Genomic DNA, 21,520 nt, shown 5'->3' with positions numbered 1-21,520 from the left:
GAACTGCAGAAGAGAAAATGAGTGTAAGAACTCTAATGCTGACTTAAGTATCTCTGTTGCTGGAGGCAAAAAAAAAAAGGAGCCTGAGGGTCATGGAAAAGAAACAAAGGAAAAAAGCCTTTGTAGCTAAGTTACCCCAGAAAAGCATATGCCGTGTCCTAACTTCTTTTTCTGCACAGCGTGCTCTGATGTTGGTACAATGATGCTCTCAATTACAAAACAAAAAGTGAAGGCATTCAGACTTTCTGAAAAATGGGAACTGAAACTCTTTCAACAGATGTCGTGGGGAAGAAAGAGTAAATAATCCAGTAACCTTCCTGAGAGAAAAGACTTCTTTCTTATCAGGATCACAGCTTAAGACATGGCACTGATACCTTGTTGTTAGGGTAGCTGGGATAGCTAGGGTTGCTGCAGCTTTAAATCTAGAATTGTTCATAGAAGAAACCCTTTGGAAGAATAGTATCTGGATGGGTCAAATAGAATCAATATGTTTCTTTCCAAACTAGAGCTTCTCTCATTTATTTTCTCTGAGAACAAGCTTCCAGTAATAAAGTAGGAAAGATTTCATTAATGGGGCTAGCCTGCTGTCTATGATACTCTTACAGTATTCACCATGAGAAACAACTTCCTTCTAAGACTAATGAAGCTTTGTCTTCTCATTCTTATACTGAACTATTTGATGCTGCCAGCAAGAAAAGGCTTTAAAATTGCCTTCCTGATACATTGAATGTCTGTACAGAAGTGTTGGAAACAATTAGACTGTCTAATTTACAGGAACACCTCTACTTTATTCAAGCTTTGGCTAGATGCATTCGTAGTTGTTGTAGTTGTCAACTATGTCACTGGATGTATCCTGTCAGCCCCATATGGACACCAGTGTACTGGCACACAAGTTGCTTTGAGACCGGGTGTTTCCAATGGAAGCCATATTAAACATAGCAACTTTGCACAGTGCAAAGTGAGAAACTGTAGTGGGTAAGTGATTATCCTCTGGATATGTCCTAAAATGTCCTGCAAAAAGTGTGCTGGTGCTTGGAAGGCCTCTTTGAGCCATGGGCAGCTCATGTGTTGGCTTCTAGAAGACCTCTACTGTTCTAAGGAAATCATTAAATTGATGTTAGAACTATTGCTTCTGCTTCCTTTTGAGAGACATCACAGAACTTGTCAGTGAGACGGAACTCTTCAGCGTCCTGGGACTTCTAGCTGAGCAATCAATGAAGTCACCAAAGTGCTTTTCAACCAATTCAGTGACTTCTTACTGTATATGTGGCTTGTGAGGTGGTAGCACTGCAATTTGGAAACGCTTTTTTCTGTTGTATCTCTTGTAAGTTTACAGTGCGAAGGTCAAGTTAATCTCCAGTGCTACAAGTTCACTCCAGCTCCCTTAGAAAATGTTTTTCCTCTCATCTAACTGTAGTATGTTCCAAAGAAGAGTTGTAACATGCCCCAGATAGTGACAAACCTTCTACCTGCATGTTCATGAAATACAATAATTCGTCTTTTTTTCTGATGGTATATCATCTATCATTTGAGAGCATGTCTGGATGCATGAATCTTTCCTTATGCAGAGTGCTCTGTGCCAACAAGAAAAAGGCTTAAAAGGCACAACAAAAAAAAGAGGTATCGGTTGGCAAAACTAGAAGCGACTTTCTGGAAGCTTTAATAACTTTAGGGGTATGAAGGCTGCATGCCCAGGGAGAAAGATGTCTTTTTTTATACCTTCTCTAGATCCTTCACTTAGGTCGTGCAGTTTTCTAGTTACAGTTCAAAGTTTCACTGTGTTAATTTCCTAGTCGTCATTATGAAAGCTTCAGCTTTTTGCACATTCAGACTTATTTTTGGATAATTTGCTTCCCTTTTTTTTTTCTTCTATAATTCACTTTCATGAAGATTAAGGATGTACGTCATTATCAGTAAGAACAATGATGTATGTACTATTTTGGGGGTGTCAGAACCCATGGATCCACATGACTTCAATAGGCTCTTTGTGAGGAACGTGAGAGACATCACTGCCACCTGACTTCTCGCTGTGTTTCTTGCCCTGCAGTATAATTGTTTGATGTAGTAATGCTTCAGTTTCTTTTCTGATGGATGTTTTCCAACCACTCTAAACTTTAGGAAGTGCCTTGGGTGGGCTGTTTATCAGAGCTGGAATTACGTTTCTTGCCTGTAATTGTCAGGTCTCTCCTGCCTTTACAGTGGTGTGAAATAGACTTTTTTGGGAATCTTTAGAGCTTTGTACCTCAGAAAAGAAGGAACACTGTTACGTATTTTGACTTAAGGAATACATTGTTTAATGATGCTTTTCCTGCAAAGGAGAAAAATCTTTGGAGAACAAATGGAATTGTATTATTCCAGGAATACACGAGGTGAATTTGAGCTATACAGAACCTGACTCATATTCTGGCCAAGGTACATTTTTAATAAAAACAACCAATCTTGCTGTTTGAGATAACCTGACTACTTCTATTTCATTTTCTAACCACTTAACATTTTTCTTCTGTACAAGAAAGGAATTTTTGAAAACAATCCACCCATGAAAAGCCCTGGAAACAAAGACACAGTGTAGGTGAAGATTAACTCTTAGGACTCCTCTTTTTTACTAACTGTAACGAAGCTTTTAGTTTTGTTCACGTCCTCATAGGTCGCTAAAGGACTCTTTTTCAGCAGTATTGACTAATTACAACATTACACCGTTGGTTGGCTTTTATTTTTGTATCTTGTCAGTCCAACTCAGAGTGGCTGCTCGACGAACACCCCATGTGCTGAGCACAGATCATGGTGGAAGCTTTGGAGGAGCTGAGTGAATTCACCTGGCACATCTCAGGACCACAGCTGGCTGCAGAGCATTTATATACTGCACAGGACTTCTCTATATGAGTTAAAACAATGTAAATGCAATCTTGTGCTGTGTTGTAGGCATGAGGAAACCCACTAGATGTTAAGCTGTATGTTGAAGTCATTCTGACTGAACTGTCCATAGCTTATAGATCTCCTTCTGCTCTTATTCACTTGTTGTCTGTTTTGGCCTACTTGTGAACTGAGTCTTTGGGACTTCTTCATTGCATTTAGGAGACTGAAAAAGTTCCTGAGAACTTCATTTAGATTGTGCAAAGTGGGAAAATGAAAGGTATAGTTGGATGAGATGTATGTTTAATAAGCTTTGCTCTCCTTTACACTGAGTTAAAATCACTACTCATATTTCAGTTTTGTTACCTGCTGCCCTTAGCAGCTGATTGACACTGAAACATTAAATCTTCCTTCTCCTGTTCTGTTTCACGTTTATTTGAAGTTGAGTAGATCACTGGGCAAAGAGCTGCTGATTTCTTGCTGTTTGTTGCTGCAAGTCTAGGTCCCTCTCTTGTTACATAGGAAAAAACCATCATCCCTAAATGGTGCTTCTCTGCTCTTTTATGTGGCTTAAAACATCTGTTATGATATTGCTGTGTTCATCAGAAGCCTAGATTTCCTGGCTGCAGTGATTTGTGCAGCTACTTGTTGTAGCAGTGCTGACAGAAACTGCCCATAGCAGGCTGTAGAAATGCTCTGGAATAACTTGTTTGAATTTTGAAACCCTTGGCTGTGTTGCCTTTACAATTCTGCTTTACTTTCTTGTTCTTTAACGTAATCTATTTTAATGACCAAGCTACGATTTAAAGCCTGAAGTCATAATACAGTGTTTGCTAATTTGTGATTCTGGAAGATCTGACCTATAATGTTGTTCTTTAAGTCATCCAGCTGATCAGATAACCATTGAAGTATTCAAGTAATTGCTGCTTTTTCATCTCTGGTAGGTAATTTGAGGTGTGGAACAACTCTTTCCTGATGTACTACCACCCAGTGAATGTAGGGTACGATGCTCAGCAATTGATAGAGCTCCTGGTCTCATAATGAGCAAGTTAGTGCAATTTAGTGTCATCTCAGAACTGATAAACATGTCAGGTGTTCTGTGAGCATCTTGATGATTCACGTGACTGAAGAGTGCTGGTAAATGAGGAATTGAAACACAGTTTTGTAGATGAACTTCTGTAAACAGGTCAAAATCCAATAGCTGCTCTCTGGCTTTGAACCAGGAAGGGCCTCAGCAGATCTAACTAACACTTGCCAGAGATCAGCCTCATAGATAACACTAGTTGTGCTAAGAGCCCTATTGTGCCTGGTATCTACAAATAACATAATACAATGAGATAAACTTGCAGCCGTATCAAAGCTTCCAGAAATCCAAGTCTGTTCTTGCTCTGTGCCCCAAGGTGGACTGTCAGAGTCATTGCCTTGTAACAGTGTAGGTAAAAGCATCTTCCTACATCTGTTTTGAAGTTTGCGGTCTTGTTATTAAGCACCTTCCAAAAATTGAGCTCTTTTGGTTCTAATTGAAGTTCTGAATCGCCCCTGGCTCTTAAATCTTTGCCCTAATTCATGTTATCTCACAGTTCTGCTCTTCAATTACTCAGCTATTGGTGTGTAACAGCTTGGAGGAAAATAGATGATTTGTCAGGGTTGAGCAGGAGCGACCTGACTAAAGCTCAGCTTACGTTCATCAGGCTGCAGCTGCATGAATTGCTGAGTACTGAGGTATTCCTAATCCCAAGTAGCAGCAATATCTCAAAGGGTAGTTTAGCTTTTTTAAGGCTTTGAAGAAGCTGTGCAACAAGCCTTGTTGTTTGACGCTGTACAGCTTAAACCCAGTGCTGTTTGCTGATGGTGAATTTAGTACATGGGAAACCATGGCCTCTTGTTGCAGCTTTGGGTTACTGCTCTAATTTAGGAGGTTTCTGGACCAGTGGGAAGTTTCCCTTTCTTTTCTCCAGCTCTTCTCCTGTTTGGTTCTGTGTGTGACTATGTTTAGATCAAGTAACCTTTGCAGATCCCATGTGGAAGGAAAACAAGCTGCAAAAGCCTGAGGGCATTCTTGTGCTTTTTGTGAGATCATCCCACAGGTCTTGTTTTGTGTGGCTACACAAACAGTAAAATACTAAAATGTGCATACTTACATGTAATGCTTATATATTTGAGAGATGCTTTCAGTAGAGTCTGGCCTAGGCAAGAAAAGGAGACCTGTGGAATTTGCCTTAGCAAATCCTCCTTGCACCTCACCTAGCTGGAGTTGCTTGGTCAGGGCTGTCACTGGTGCTGCCCTGGCACTGCGAGTTTCCCATATCAGAGCCAGAAGTGCTGTGGGTTGTCTGAATTGTTTGTGTGGCTTTTCAGTGTGGGATGGTCAAACTCCCCAGACAATCAGTTCCTCCACAGCTGAATGTTTTATTAGCATGTTCACCTTCATCATTTGAAGACCTGTCTGCTGGATGTTCAGAAGGGGTGTAATCTAATAAATGAGTTTAAATGCACTTTGTGTTGTGTAACCCAAGAAAATGGCTGTAAAACTGATTTTCATTTCTATACAGACTGTTGGAATAGCATTACTTCAATTTTTTTTTTTCCTATTTTTGACCCCTTTTGACTGGAACCACTTAAAGAAATGTTCAAAGTGATGATTTATGTTCTGTTTTGAATTATGTCTAATGAAGCCACAATAATAATACTGTGTGGTTCTCCTATATTGGCATAGTTCTAAGTTAGAGAAGGATTAGTGTTCTACTGCTATTGTTTGTTCTTTGTGTGTTGGTTTGGTTGGTGTTGTGGAAGTTTTTTTCCATACAGAAAACAAGGAAATAGTATTGATAAGAAAACACAATGCTGATTCTGGGACTGTTCCATGAGATAAGATTTAGATTTCCATATGTACTGGAACTGGAGTCAGTCATCCTTTGGGTGCTCAGCAGCTCCAGCGTAGTTCCTCTGAGCTGAAAAATACCAATGAAGCCTAGCAATGACCTGCTGAAAAACACCCTGGTGATGGAAAGGGAAAGGCATCAGCAGGACAGCATTGCCTGTAACAGCATTACTGTGAAGAGGTGTGTTGTCCAAACCAGATTAACTTGTTCTGTAGATTTTTTTCCAAGCCAGTTTTAAGTAATCTCCAATTTAGCTCTTCAAATTATTACATGGTGGATCTTGCAATTAAAAGCAAACCAGTTAAGCAAGCACAGAGCATACAAGCATGTTCATCAACCTAACCTCGCACCTATTAATCTCTTTCAGCCCTTCACTATACATGGATGAAGAGGCTATGCTCTTTTTGAGTGAGTGGTTCATGCATTTAAAATGGAAGCTTTATGCAAGTAGTCTGTTGGCAGTTCCTCCAGGTTCTTATAATGTGCTTTTGTGCCTTTATTTTTCAGTTCCTGCCCTTTATCATGCCTGGATGGTTCAGCCATTCAAGGCTATATAAATTCATTTTCATGTAGCATCTTGCTTCTTTTCAATTGTTTACAACCCTCAGAAGTCTGTTTCCTTCATGTGAAATTTGTCACATATAAAATCCTGATTTCAGTTGAGCTCTGTTGCTGCACAGTAGGTAGGAGCTTCTCTTTGTCATGCAGTTGATGGGTTTCAGCTGAGAGATATTTGAAGGAATGCTCTGTGAGGCTTCCTTTCTCACAAGAACATATTAATTCCCTACCCCTCATACATATTTACGATCGAATAGAAGGAAATCACTATTTTTGTACATCTCATAATACATCAAAGCCGTAATTGTTGTTGATGTAATGACACTTATAGCCTTACGTTTCAGAATTTTGTGGTCTTGGTCCTTGGAGGCAGATGCTTCTTAGGGGTTTCAAAGCATAGCTAGAGTTCAGTGGTTCTGCCCAAGATCTCTATCTGAACTTGTGATGTCAGTTTCCCAATCTCCTCCTTTTTGAGCATCTGGATGCTTCTAGGAAGGCATGCCTTCTTTTTATTTCCTCCCAAGCTAACACAGTGGAAGAACCTCTGTAGTAGCTCGTCTCAAGATACCTTTTCTCTCCCTGGCTTAGGTGAAGTATCTCAATCCTGTTGATATTTTGCAACTCACATGTTACGTGATTTCTCTTCTGATGAACCCTTCTTAGGTTCATCAGAAGGGCTGTGTTGTGCCCAAAGCTGCCTGCACTTCCAGCAGATCTAGGAATTTGTTGGGTTTTTTTATTACAGTTAGAGCCCATCTAGTAGGTTGCCATCCTCTTGACAGGGAGGCCACACACTCCCTTTAGACCTTGTGCTTTCTTTCCCTACCTTGTGCTCATTTACACTGCCTGCTTGCACCACTCATTGTCATTCGGACAAGAGTCATGTTGTTCTTTGCAGGGTTACAGTTCAATTAGGAAAGGGTCCAGCGAGGCATTATAGCTGGTATGAGGAAGAAAGCAAGACCATAAAGAGTAGATGAGTCCTCTCTTCCTCTCTACTCTCTTTCTCAAGGCAGTAGGATGTTGGTTTGACTCATCTGAGATATGTAAATTCATCCTAATGTGGCAGAGAGAGCTGATTGGCTTTCACTGGGTGAAAGCTTTGGCTTTCCTGTGCTAGCTTGCTGCATAGGCACACGAATGCTAGTTGAAACATGAAGGAAGGACTGAGGAGTGCACCCAGATATAGGGGAGGTGGGTTTGCGAGAGCCCTCAATTGCATTACTTTACGCTTCCCTGTTGCTCCTTGCCAGCAAAAAAAGAGAAATAGACCCTAGAATGTTTTGTGAGGAAAGGGAGTGCAGACAGTGCTGCTGTCTGGTTGATGTTCTGGTTGTTGGAGCTACCAGAGATGCTTTGGTTCCAACTGGCAGCAGTGATTTTTTTTTTCCTTTGGAAAGGTCAAGAAGAGAACTGCAAAGGTTTCTAGGGTTACCAAGAGTCAAGTGTTTCAAGTAGAGAGCATTGAGTGAGTGACTCTAGAAATGAATGGTCTCCATCGATGTGAAAGTAAACTGCAGAAGCCCATATTGTGATTCAGTAGCAAATCAGTGTCTTGTGTGCTTTTGTGAAGCACCTGGTGGGTTCCCCCCTTTCAGCAGTGCAGGCCCTGGGTGCAGGATTTCATCTGTCCTGCCAATGCATGCAGTTCATGCATGCCCAAAAGCTGTCAGGAAGCAGCAAGAGTACATTCTGTCAGCACCTGGAGTGTTTTTTTTCCTTTTCAGCTTCACCCCATTTGTTTAAGCAGAAATATGCCCAAGAACTTGGCTGGCTTGTGTGGGTTTTTAAACTGCACTAAAAGTAAACAAAATCTGTTTGTGCACACATGACCTTAGCTGACTTATAAATCTGGACTGAATTTCAGATAATAGATTGGTTTGTTTCCAAAATTATATCTGTGGTTCTTTTTTTTTTTTTCTTCATTAGATCAAGCCTCAGAGGTGCAGGTGACAATGATGCTGACTGAAAGTTGCAAACTCAGAGGACTTCATCACAGGTAAGCCAGGCTGTGTTTGGAAGCACCTCTGTGAGCTGACAATACTTGTGTCTTGGTTTAGGTGTGCCAGACTGAGCAGTGACATTCCTTTCATTTTCAGTTACTGCAGAAGCAAGGTGGCTTACACTGCTCTTTTTGCACAGGCTGGTTGTTAAATGTGATGTTTCTGTGATAATGAGGAGAGTAAGGATATACACAGGTTGATTTTGCTAATTTACCAGTCTGTCTTGTATTTCTTGCATTTTATACATGATGCAGTAGGCTGAAATTGCTCTTGAAGAGCTTCGTTGCCAGCAAGGATGCAGGGAAGAAGAAACCAGCACTCACCATCAGGTCCCATGGCTAGTAAGAGTTTGTCCTTTTCACTGATCATGTGAAGGAAGTGAAAAAGTAGTTAAAAGGGAACTGTTAATGCCACACTGGATTTCGAAGCTGCCTTTCTAAGAATTATTATAGTTAAGACCTTGCCTAAAAGACAGAATCGTATCAAAAGGAATAGCAGTGTTTTGAGGAAACGTATTTTAAAATGAAAACAAGGTGAAATAACTCCTCTCCCACCATTCAAAAGTGAGTGTTATCCTTTTACAACTCTTCAAATGTCCCACCTTGATAAACATCATGCAGAAGAAAAGCTGTTAGCACCTCTTACTGAAGATGGAGTTAAATGTGTATAGAGTTCATGGATGTAATGCCTGAGTATCAGAGTTATGAAAATGTGAATTTTCCAAGTTCCAAACAACAACAAACCTCACTGGGAACTTCCTACTATGTTTTCACTAGAAAATATAGTGTCTTAAAAATGTTTCATGGAAATTTTAAACCATATAAAGTTTGTTTCAAGTTTCTGTGTTTTTTCTTATGTTGAACACCTCAGAAAGGTGTTTATAAACAATGCAGGGGGAGGTTATGCAATCTGGAAGGAGAAGAGAAATAGCCCTGATAGAACTCCTAAATTATTTCTGCATTGATGATACACCCCTAAATCTCCTGCCACTGCCCCCACAATAACATCTTCTGCTTTTTGTCCTTTTAAATCCTCCCCAGTGTCTTCAGTTACTTGGAGGCTCTGTGCTCTGCAATCTGTAACACAAAGCTAATGGTTTTACTTGATGTTGAATTACTTTCAGTTAATATGTTGAGGTGTTGAGAAGATTTAGGTCAAGTTACAGCTTGGTAAAACAAGAGATTTCTGTCCCTGTCTTCCAGGAATCTGCTGCCTATCACTCATGTCTGTATAGAAGAAGGAGAGAAACCAATGGTGCTGCTGCCATACATGAACTGGGGGAACCTTAAACTATTCTTGCGACAGTGCAAGCTGGTAGAGGCCAACAATCCTCAGGTAAGCTCTGAAATCTGCCACTTCCTGCCCACTCAGCTTTTACTCAGAAATCCTGGTTTGTTGTCTGTATATGTACCTTAAAAGGAGTAGCTGCAGTATTCATCCTGTCCTGTGACAGTGAAAGAACTGACAAGCAGGTCCTTAGCATGTAGTAATTTTGATTCATACAAGGAAAACGTTCTTGGCTGCCTTTATCATAGCTATTGAGGGACTGTACAGCTGAGTTAAAGTCTCGGTCAGGGTAGCAGCTGGTATATCAACACATCTAACAAAGTAGAGGAAATGATATATGATAGTGGGTTCAAGTTGCAATACACAGGAGAAAGTTGTGTACATAAAAGATATCAGATTAAATGAAATGTTTTTTGCAGAATAGATGATGTCTAAATGCATGGTAGTTCATTGTTACATAATAAGCATAAAGCAGTTCTGTTAAATGTGGGACGTGCTGCTGTGGGTTTGCTTTACAGTCAAACAATTGTACTTATTTACCTTGATAATGGTTTCTGAGGATTGGTTTGTTTTCCTGCTGTTGGTGCTCTTCAGCATTTATAACTCCTTACTGTGTTTTCCATAGAACTTACTGTGTGTGTTTCACAAGCAGCAAAAAGGAAAAAAATTCTTAGATGAGCATGAAGTTTTAAAAACATCCTTACAGCCAAAATGGAGTTGGTGTTAATGAATAAGAGAAAGTTGGACAAATGTTCAGCCATGAATTTGTCTGTATTTTAAGACTATCCCTCCTGCTGGGGTTGCCTTATCTTTCCTTCTCTTCAACTTCACCTTGGTTTGCCTCTTCGAATTAAATTCAAAATGAATTCTGATTTGCTGAGGGCAGCATTTGTCCCTGTTATGTGCCAAATTTGAAACTCTCAGACAAGATCAATAGATTGTGATAAGCTGCTAGGATCTTCCAGCACTGACTTACCTGCTTTGCTACTTAATCTGGGTTATAAATGTCTGTTCAGCACAGCAATGTCCCTTTCCAAGAATTCAGAAATGGCATTTGTAGTCTGCATTATGTCAAATAGGAGTTGCCTCTCAGTGGTATCGCCTTGCTTCCTACTGTACCAAAAACTGGAATGTTAGGTGTTGTACTTATTTGAAGATGAGCATCTGTGGAAGTAACACAAACAAACTTTTGAGTTCTCTGAAATAATGTATTCTTCTAGTTCTTATTAAAAATCTGTTAACAGCAATGTATTGACTTCTTAATTTAGCATAGTATTTGCTTTATTTTAACCCAGTGCAACTGCTGTATCTACCTACACACTGAAGCTTCAGAAATACTGTAGAAATGAAAGAGAGAAACCAAGATATAAATGTAATGCAAGAGTTTTATGTAACTGTGACACTGGTTTCCAAACAAAAGGAAGGGAGAGTGTGGTGAGCAGGTACAAGTGACCATTTTTTGCCTGCGTTCATTGCTAATCCAAGGAAAAGCTATGTAGCAGTGAGGAAAATTGCAAATTGGGAATGCTTGCCCCTGACATGTCAACCAGGGGGGAAAGAAAAAGCTAAAAAGTTAAAGAATCTTCATAAGTTTTCAGAAGATGGTAGTGTCTGTTCAGCAGATGGTAGTGTGTAATCAGCTCTAGAAAATCATCGGCTGCTAAAGGTTAAGAGAGGGAAGGGCCCTTAGACTACAAATTAAAAGTTAGCCTGTTGTGTATTGACTGTTGTTCTGTGCTCCTGCAGGCAATTTCCCAGCAGGATCTTGTACATATGGCTATCCAGATTGCCTGTGGAATGAGTTACTTGGCCAGACGGGAGGTCATTCACAAAGACCTGGCTGCTAGAAACTGTGTGTAAGTACCAAACAAGACAGAGTCACTGTGCAAACAGTGTTATGTCAATAACTAGGGCTAAGATGGATTTCCTTTAACCAGCCTGATCTCTGCTTCAAAACGTACCACTTTTTTTTCCCCCCTGTTTTGTGCAAGTAGTTCTGTCAGTGTAACTTTCTTTTTGGTATAGGGTGGAACAGAGTGCTTGGTTTTTGAGAGTGCAGAACATCCTATTCTGGAAGATTTGTGTTAGATTTTGATTGTCCTTACTTTTTGCAAATGCTCACCTAGCCTAAATGACTTCCTTTAAGCTTTGATAGTAACCTGGAGCTTCTTTGGCAGTTTGCTAATAGACAGATTTTGCACCAGATGTTGTTGGACAGAGAAAGCAGAAGCTTCTACCCCTGTAGCCATCCCTTGTGCTTCTGAACTGATGCCACTTAGCCCACTTAGCAAAATCCTTTGTGGCTCCTGTAGTATGTGAGGATGCTCACTTTGGCAGTTTCTTAAAGGTTCTTTTCATCTGTTCTTACTACTTTTTCTCTCTGGTGAATGTATTAAAGAAGCGATAGCCCAGAAGGCAAACATCATAAGTAGTGCTCTAGGGAAGCTGCTTTGTGACAGCCTCTCATTTCAGTACAGCAAATTATTTTACTTGTGTCATTCCTGTGCAAGGTTGAGCATTCTGACAACTTTACTCCCTGCCCTTGTAGGGCAAAGTTCAGCTTTGTTTTAGTTGCCGTATGCGTGATCCTGAGTGATGTCAATATAACTCAACTCCTAGTACATCTGGCACTCCTTCTCCGTGGCAAATGCAGGCAGGAGCTGAGCTACTGACCTCTTGTTCAGTACAAGAACATTTGGTCTAGCTTTGGCTTCTTACGTAGAAAAAAAAATGAGATTGCCAGTAGCCAGGATTCCATGAAGGGCTTTGGTCATCTGCCACTCCTTTCTTTCCAAGGTTTAGTCCTGAGAGTATCTCCATGTGGGGAAAGGCTGGGAGGAGTTGGTATGAAGTGTATCAGATCTGTGTGTCTGTGCTAATATCGGGAAGGGAGCCAAGACTGCAGTGCTCTTGGCAGGTTTGCGAAGGGGTGAAATACTTTCCTTCTCAAGTGTCTTGGGCCCGATTAGAATGGCCGTGCAGATTACACAAGTCAGAGCTCGGTAGTCACTGGAAAGGTATCCTCTGTACTTGTTTATAGGCAGATCTTCTAGGAATTTCTCTGAACTTCATCTGCACGCTTAGGAGTGATTGCATACGGAAATTTCCTAGTCTGTAAATCTTGAGGCCAACAAACAGATCTGAAAATGCGTAAATATGGGATAAATAAGAAGGTACCTGGGACACTGAAGCAGCAAAGACACAAAATGAACATTTTTTTTTTTATTTTTTTCTTATGAAAATAATATTAGACCAAAATGGAAGGACAGCAAACGGTAGGTTAAAAATAAAAAAGAGCTGCAATAATCATGTTTTTGTCACAAGATGTCAGAATGAATGTCTTGCCTGTATTCTGAAGTCAAGTGTTTGAGAACACTGAGCTTTGACTTTTTTTAAAGCTTAATTCACACTCCCTGAGGGGCAGAAAGGTAGTAGGCAAGTTTATGCCATTAAGAATCTGCTAAAGGCTCCTCTGTGCTAATTAAGGCATCTCTTGTTGATTACAAACAAGTCTTAGTCAGTGTTCAGCTTCTGACAACAGTCATATCTTTTGCTGAGGCAGCGTTTGTGGGAATAAATATTTTATTAGAGCAAATAATCACTTGATTAGGGGCAAGACTTTAGGCCGCAGATGATTGTGGTTGCTTTAACAAGATACTGCTAGATCTTGTTTAGCCTGAGTCTTTAGCTCTTCATTGGTACAGAGGTATCATAGCTAAAATAATTTAATTCTATTGTGGATCTCCAAGGGAGCAATAATAATTCAGGGAGTTGTTTGTTTGCTTTAGCTGTACTTTTCTGCATTTGTAAATGTTTGATTTTATTTAATCTAAGACTTGCAGTGCTTACATGCTGGCACAGAATAAACACTTCCTTAAGTAGTATTTGATAACCACAAAGTAAGTGTGTCTGAATCTAGAGCAATGCTAACCCTGAAATGTTACGAGTGCGATCAGTATTCCTCGGTGGAATTAAGGTAGAGCATAAGTGTGGGCTGTGAAACTGTAGTGCCAAGTTTGCTTAAATACTTCTGTTCTTTTAAATTAGCATTGATGATGCACTTCAGGTGAAGATCACGGACAATGCGCTATCTCGAGACTTATTTCCTATGGACTACCATTGCCTGGGAGATAATGAGAACAGACCTGTTCGATGGATGGCTCTGGAAAGCCTGGTTAACAATGAATTTTCCAGTGCTAGTGATGTGGTAAGTTTGGTTAGTTGGTTTTGTTCTTTTTTTTTCTTTGGAAAAAAAAAAAATCGTGTAAATTAAGTGTGTGCATTTATTTTGACACTTTTTCCCTGTAAAACTTTTTTCAGCAGTTGGAGGATGAGAAAAGATAGCAGTGATTTATCCAGAACAGCAGCTCTGCTCCTGTTTCCTCCATTTCCTGTGCAGGATAGATCATTTAAAGGCCGAGCAGATGCTTCTCGCATGGCACCATTGTCTGTTGCACCCTGTTCTATTTGGAAGTATCAACAGAAGAGAGAATTAAATTCAGTGAGAAACCTGTATTGGTTCATGTCTGCTGTGATTCACAAAAGATTGATGGGAGCTGTTTCTTGAAAGTTTTCAACTCTGGGAGATTGGCTTTGAAATTCTGATCACCAGATGAAATTGTCAGCATTTTCTCTTGTACTGGGAAGCACCAAGGTGAACAAAGAACTTGGCAGGCAGGGAAAAGATGGGGAAAATAACTTCCCTTGAGTCACTGGCTACTCTCACACTAGAGATGTAGAATGCAGTTGTCTTTTTGCTTCAGGAACACACTGCTGATACGTTCAGCTTATTTACTTAGACCACCTGGTCCTCTTCTACAAAGCTACTTTCCATATAGTCAGCCTCAGCCTGTCCTGGTGCATGTGTTTTTCCATCTCAGAAGTTGGATTTTGCATTTGCTTGTCTTGAACTTTGTGATTGAGTCAATTTCTCCAGTTCCTTGAGGTTCCTTTGCAGAAGGTTTGACCTCCAGCCTCCCAGCACTCTGCCCAGTTTGATATCATCTACAAACATCCTGAGGGTACAACTTGTTAATGGAGATGAAACAGAATTGATTCCTGAGCAGTGATGCTTATAACCAGCTGCTAGTTAGACTAGAACTGCTAATCACAGCAAAATGTGTCCAGAAGTCCAGTTGCATTAATGAGAACATCTCCTTAATTTATCTTTAAAATGCTATGGAAGATGATTTCAGAGGCCTTGCTGAATGTGAGCCTGCATCTCACTCCCTCTGTTCACTGTGCTCTTAGCTGAGTAGCAGTCAGCTTAACCTTGCAGTTTACCCTTGGTAAATCCACACTGACTGTTCCCAGTCACTTTCAAGCTTCATGTGCAGTGGTGTTGTGCATATTGTGCTCTCTGCCCATCACAGGTGCAGATGTTCAACAGCTTGGCCTGTAGTTCCCTGTGCCTTACCTCCTTACCTCAGCTGCCTTCCCCAGCTCCTGTGGCCTTTCAGCAACACTGTGACTATCTGGATCAGTGGCCTTGTGATGCAGTTTGAGCTTTGGTTTTCCAGATTCCATTACTGCATACCCAGGCATTCTCACTATTTCTCAGACAGCTTTGTCTTACATCCACCTTCTCTTTTCTTCCTTACTGCCTGAACTTTGCCACTGCATCCATGGGGGCCTTCTACTATACTTGCTCAGCATTCTGCACAACAGAACAGACAGTTCTGCTGTCCTTGAAGATTATCAGCCTTTGATTTGAGTAGTAATTATCTGAACCACTTCTAAGGGGATGTTTCCTTTGATAAGGATGCTTTCCTTAGAGAGGCAGCATCCAGACATTATCATCTACTTAGAAGTGGCTGTGTTAGGAAACTTGTGAAAAGCTCTGTTGTGTTCCTCCTCTTTGCCATTCTCTCTGTCCTCAAGCCTTATAAACAAACAAAAAACTGAAAGAAAAAGGAGTCGGCAGTGCTCCAGAAATACTTGTGTACTCATTGTACTCGTATGGAGTTCTGTTACACCAAACAAATCAGGAAATGGAAATTGCCCATAAGTGCTTGTTTTTATAATACCAAATGAGATCAGTAGAAACATTGATTTCTTCTTACTCACTTCTTGAAATCTGGAATGTGAAAGCATTTGCTGTTCGTGAAAAATGGGCTTGGAAATAAGCTTATATAGCACTGCCAGTACAATTTTGCTAGGAAGAAGGCATCTCAGTCTCATAACTGTTTCAGAAAAATTAGTGCAATTCAGCTTGTATTCTGCAGTATCTTAACATGAAACTCCCATTTGCCTTTATGTCTTCGTAATACAATTGGCTTCTAATATGTGGTTCTGTACTTTACATGCATGGCTAGTGAATTTTACAGCATGTGAAGTTAGATTTTTTTTTTTCTGAGTGTAGAAAATGTGTCCCAGGTACTCTGAGAAGTATCCAGGTAAATTCAAAACCAGCATGCTGTTGTCCTCTCACTTGGAACAGTTCTAAATATCAACTCCATGCAGCTTTATTGGTGATGAAATCTGTTGCAAACAGTTTTAGGTGTTGTCTGTTAAGATGCTGTTAGTGTGTGTTCTGGGCTTGCTTTTTTGGATGCGTTTCTTTAAAATAGCTTTCCTGGCTTGAAACTTTTCTGATGCATTCTTCCTCTGCCAGCAGTTGTACTTGTCAGCCAAAGCATATAAAATCAAAATATAATTCCTGTTGAACTTTAATTTCCTCTCTGTATGAGCGTGAGACTCCATTTTTTTTGTCATTCACATGTGCTGCCTTTATAGATTTAGAAGTAGCTATATTCTCAAAATAGTTTTGCTTGAATTGCTTTTTATTGTAGTTGCAGCGTTCTGCTTGTCAGCTTTCTTAACTGCAAATAAAGGCATCCTCCCATGCCTTCCTCCACTGCTAATAGTTCAGAGCCAGGCCAGATCTGTGCGCTTGCCATTCTCTAGCTCAGGGCTTCTCATCAGTGTCCACTGGCATCATCCCTCAATTTAGAAATCCTCTGACCAAAGCCTTCTTTTCATTAAAGCAAAGAAGGTGTTAAGGCTGGAAGAAAAGGCAGTTCTGCCTCTTTTAAAAGCAGTCGTTATGCTCTTGGCACTTGTAACCTCAGCTGCGAATCTTCAGTGTGCAGTATCAGAATATTCTGTTTTTCTTTGGTCTTTTGATACCAAGTTGTAAACCGTTTTACTTGTACTGTGCTTTTTTGATTGTTCAATTATTTTTATTTGTCATATTTAGTTATCTCATAAGCTCCTCTTAGTAGGAGAGGCTGAATGCTGTGTTGAATGCTGATCCAGGTGCCAGGCCTGCTTAGATAAAGTCCTTGTTTTCCCAGGAGTTGTACTTCTGAGCCTATGCTCAAAATCTACTGATAATGTTCCTTAGGTTTGTTAAGTGTTCTGCGTGCTCTCTTTTCAGTGGGCCTTTGGAGTAACACTGTGGGAACTGATGACTTTGGGACAGACTCCCTACGTCGATATCGACCCCTTTGAGATGGCTGCATATTTAAAGGATGGCTATAGAATAGCTCAGCCAATCAACTGTCCTGATGAACTGTAAGTGCACGTCTTTGGAGACAGGGTAAAATGTCTCTGTTGGAACCAGCATTTCCTCCTCCTTGCCTGTTTATCTGCCTGTATGCTGATTGCTGTGTATTTGTGTAGCTTCACAATGACCTGCCTTGAGGAATGCAAACTAAAATTTTTTGTTGTTGAGTTTCCCTTAATTCCCACCCAGCTCTCTTCCTTATTCTGACACGCTGATGAGATGGTGTTAATCAGCAAGATGAGAGGAGGGAGGTCAAGAGGCTAGAGGCTTTCTGCTTAGTTTTTTGGGGGGCTGCAGTAAGAAGCCACTGGTTTTATAGGCAGAGGAAGTTTCAGTTCTCTTGGCAAGGCTGAAGATAGAAATGCTCTGTGTAGTGGAGCTCAAACAGCAGCACTTGCAATGTTTAATTGTGATCTTAATGGAATGGAAGAAGGCAACACAGGCATCACCTCTTGCCTCTCATTTTCTTCCAATTGCCCTTCCTGCAAACCTATCACAGAAATGCTTTAGCAATTTCCAGTGAATTATGTATTGGTTCCTCCTGAATTGCCTCTGACGTATCCTAAATCAAACCTACACCTCCAGTCATAGCACATTTATTGGCCATTCAGGGTGTCAGTCTTCTGCAGGAGTGAGTCAGCATAACGTATCAGAAGAGGCAGAATTCTTTTGCTTTCTAGTGCCAAACATCATTTTTTGTTTTCAGGCTTGGGATTGTTTGTCAGGAGTGTGCTCTCATGGCTTCCATTTGTCTTTGTCTTTCAGCTTTGCTGTGATGGCCTGCTGTTGGGCCCTAGATCCTGAAGAAAGACCCAAGTTTCAGCAGCTGGTGCAATGTCTAACTGAATTTCATGCAGCATTGGGAGCCTATGTCTGAAACTGCAGGAAAAGATTCAGTTCACCAATTGGGAAGAAGGCATGGCATACATTTGCAGCTCCATGCATCACTCGGACTCGCACACGTGATGTGTATAAAGCAACACTAAAGGGAGAAAGCACTTCTTCCAAAACACCGTGCCTTAGAATGCTTTAGTAGTCTGAAGTTTTTTTGTAAGACCTCTTGATGTTGAATATTTTCTAGATATCACTTTTGCTAAGTTAAATTGAGACCTTTTTATTTGCCAGCAGGATTTTTAAAGTGTAGTGATAGTGAACTTGAACACAAGGTTTGGATGAACTTTGCACTCTTACGACAGACACGTGATTTTTTTGAAGGGCATATGGAACTGGTAGAGAAGTGAGGGTGGGGGAATTAATGCAAAAAAAAAAAAAGAGAAACACTACAGAAAAAATTCCCTGCTTCTAAAAAACATTGAAACTGAATCTTTCTGACCAGCTCTAGTGTTTGTACTTTGTATGTATCTGGAATAGCTTGTTAGTATCAACTACTTCTATTTTGAGACAACAGCACACTGTGGTTGGATCCACAAGCGGCATCTCTTTTTTGTTTCTTTTGTTTTAAACCCATTCATGAATGTGTTTTGGAAAAGCTGGTCTTCAGGATGCAATATTCCCTTTTTAAAGCAGTAAGTGGTGATGTAAAAGTGATTCCAGTTTACCTCATTCGGAGAGTAGTAAATGGGAGGGGATAGGGGTTAAAAATGGTGCCCCTCCCTTGCAGATGAAAGGCTGATGTCATTTTTAAGATGGTTTTATGTGCTAAATAGAGGCCTTCAGAGAAGTGCCAAAGCAGCCCTTGTGTTGGGAGTCTTTCACCTCAGACTTCTGGATCACAGTTTCTCTTGTTGAAAAGGTACTGGTTGTTTTTTATGGGCTTTTATGGCCTGAAACGGGCTTAAATATATAAATATATATTTGTAAAGACACTTGCAGAGTAAAGAATGTTTTTCTATTACATCTAATGTGAAAGCTTGGTCCCTCGCATTGCCCTGTGTGTTAAGCTTGCAGGTTGGTGGTTGGTGCTGGGGTGAAGTTGGTATGAAGGCAAGGTGGGTTGCCTGTCTCCCTGCAGAACCACTTCCTGAGACTTTATATATCATCCTGCTGCCTTCATTAACTCAAATATCCATTCCATTCCCAGGTTACTTTGATTGAATATAAAGAGGACTAAACAAGATGCTCCAGGAAAATGTGTAGTGATGCACTGACTGAGCGTCAATGACTTTCAAATTCCATAACGCAAAATTATATATGGGATAACCTTCAGTTCTCCACCATTCTCCACATCTATTGTAGGCTGTGCCAGGAGACAGGTTGCACCTTAGTGCAATATGAAATGTGAAAAATTGCCTTTTGTGCCATCTTCTGAGTAAAGCACCCATAACCTGGTGTGTTTGTGCAACTGCCTGTTTTGGGAGCACTGCCCTGACAGGCTCCATAGTGACTGTGGCATTTTAGGAGACTCTAGTCTGCAAGTACAAGCAGCTGGATTTGGTTGAGTCCTGCATGTGTGCAGCTTTTCTTCTTTCCAGGGTTTCTGAAAGCTGAACCTAGTTGAAGGCAATTAGTCCTTTCTAATTAGTACAGCACACTGTTCTCATTCTCTCAGGCTTTGCCTTGTTGAAGTAAAACGGGGTGTCCTTCAAAATGCAGGAGCTTTCCTATCTGGTGCTACTTGTCTGTGACTACTGATCCAAGTCTTGCTTTATCCTGGAAGGAAATTATCCTGCTGGCTCCAATATACCTCAAGTTTGGGCATGTTGTGAGTGGCTGTGTTTACTGGAGGGAACTGTAACTGCTTTTATTTGGTTGGCTTTGGAATCATTGCCTTTGAGGGTAGCAGTAAGGGTTTGTTTTTGTGGGCTTCTGTGGTCTTTCTCCTTTCTGACCCAGAAAAACTGCCCAGTGTCACAGTGTCAGTACTTGCTTATGATGACTTTGTTGTTAGAGCTATCAGTTGTTTGGATCCAGGTCTTTGGTATGATGGGATCTAAAGATTACCTGAGATTAGAGAACAGCTCAAAGTGAAGATGGTATGCATTATGGAGAACGGCATGTAGTGGTCACAAGCGAGATGTGTATCTTGCAAGATGAATTCACCTCTGATAGGTACCTGAAGTGACAATTAACTGCTGTGGTCTTGAGATGGGTTATGGATGAGCTGCAGTTCAAGCTGCTCCATTTGCTCAGCGCTGGCTGGGGGTATGGTAAGCTACATCAGCAGGCAATTTCTTATCTGCTCTCAATTGAGTGTGAACATCAGTAGAGACAAGGAAGTGTTTAGTATTATGTAGAGTTGCCAAAACAACCTCAACTTTCATCCCAACGTGCTTCACCTGCAGGAGTTGAAGCTAAAGTATGCATTTTACTGACAGCAAAAGTACTTGAGTAGATGCTGTGCAGGCACTTACTGTAGCTAAGATTCCAGATAGCTTTCATGGTGACATTTTTCTTAACTGCTGCATGTTAGATCTTAGCTCTGTGATGTGTTAGAAAAACTGAGGAGGAGGTCATTTAGGTGAAAGACTGAAAATACAGGCGTTTGGGATGGAGAATATTGTTAGTAGCTGCTGCTTCTTCAGACATGAAGTGTAAAGATGATGTTTTGTGGAAGGGCTAGGAGATGAGGGCTGAAGGAAACAGCTGAGAAAGCACTGATCAGATTTCTGGAGAAAGGCAGGATGGGCCGTGAAGTTTTCTCTCTGCTCACCTCTGGAGCATGGCAACTGCTTGATGTGGATCTGCTGTAAAATAACATCACCTCTGCAAAAGCCATTTCAAATGAAGTACTGGTGTTGAAACTGTATGGGAGGTGTTAACACAGGGGGCTGGGGAGGCTCCTTAGGGACAAACGAGTAAATAAAGTGGGATGAATTGGTTTTGGAAGCTGTAGTGTTCCTATCTTGAAAAGAGCCGAAGGAGAGGCATAGGAGAATTCAGTTTGTCAGCAGCAACAGGTTGAAAGGTATGGAAATGATACATAAAGGATATGAAAGAGAGCTGGAAAGCAATGCCAAGGGAATGGCTGCTCCATGAACAGTGTTTTCATGCAGCTCAACCAAGAGAGACCTCAGAGGATCATAGCGTTCTTCTTACCTGTCTTGGCCAGCCTTCATGTTCACGTTGTCCTCTGGTCCCACCACAACAGTTCCTGGGTTTTCAGGGAAGGGTGAGGCTGACATGGCAAACAAACAGAGCAGTGTGAAGGTGTTGCCACTTGTTTCTACTAGATATGACCTTGTTTTATTGAAATTTATTTAATTTTCTTCTTGAATTTGGCACTGGGCATCAGCACTCCACCCCAAAGTGTTTGTCTGTCAGCCTTTGTGCTAGGATTTGTGAATAGGTTTTCAACTCTTTTGCTGGAAAAGATGTACATGGTGTACTCTAAGCATGGGAAAGGACTTGAGTCAGCTTGTGTTTTCCAGAAGAAAGTAGAAGAACTGCTGGGACTGTGGAATCTATGTGAGGGCACTGAGTTCTGTGGATTTTTTTTGCAGCAGAAGACAGATATGAATCGTTCTGGAAAAAAG

The 21,520-nt window shown here is 40.8% G+C and overlaps 1 protein-coding gene across 1 annotated transcript in view; it reads left to right on the top strand.

Annotated features, from left to right (window-relative positions):
* Positions 1–18,382, top strand: part of RYK (receptor like tyrosine kinase) — a 49,465-nt gene extending 31,083 nt beyond the window's left edge. The window contains exons 10-15 of the mRNA XM_048955391.1: positions 8,220–8,289; positions 9,496–9,628; positions 11,327–11,436; positions 13,628–13,787; positions 16,959–17,095; positions 17,853–18,382. Of these exons, the coding sequence (XP_048811348.1) occupies positions 8,220–8,289; positions 9,496–9,628; positions 11,327–11,436; positions 13,628–13,787; positions 16,959–17,095; positions 17,853–17,964 (722 nt within the window). The 3' untranslated portion in view covers positions 17,965–18,382. The remainder of the gene's footprint in view (positions 1–8,219; positions 8,290–9,495; positions 9,629–11,326; positions 11,437–13,627; positions 13,788–16,958; positions 17,096–17,852) is intronic.
* The last annotated feature ends 3,138 nt before the right edge of the window (positions 18,383–21,520 follow it).

This window comes from Lagopus muta, chromosome 9 (assembly GCF_023343835.1).
Source record: "Lagopus muta isolate bLagMut1 chromosome 9, bLagMut1 primary, whole genome shotgun sequence".
Classification (NCBI taxonomy): domain Eukaryota; kingdom Metazoa; phylum Chordata; class Aves; order Galliformes; family Phasianidae; genus Lagopus; species Lagopus muta.
The sequence above is the reverse complement of the archived record's forward strand: the minus strand, read 5'-3'. Positions and strand labels throughout refer to the sequence as shown.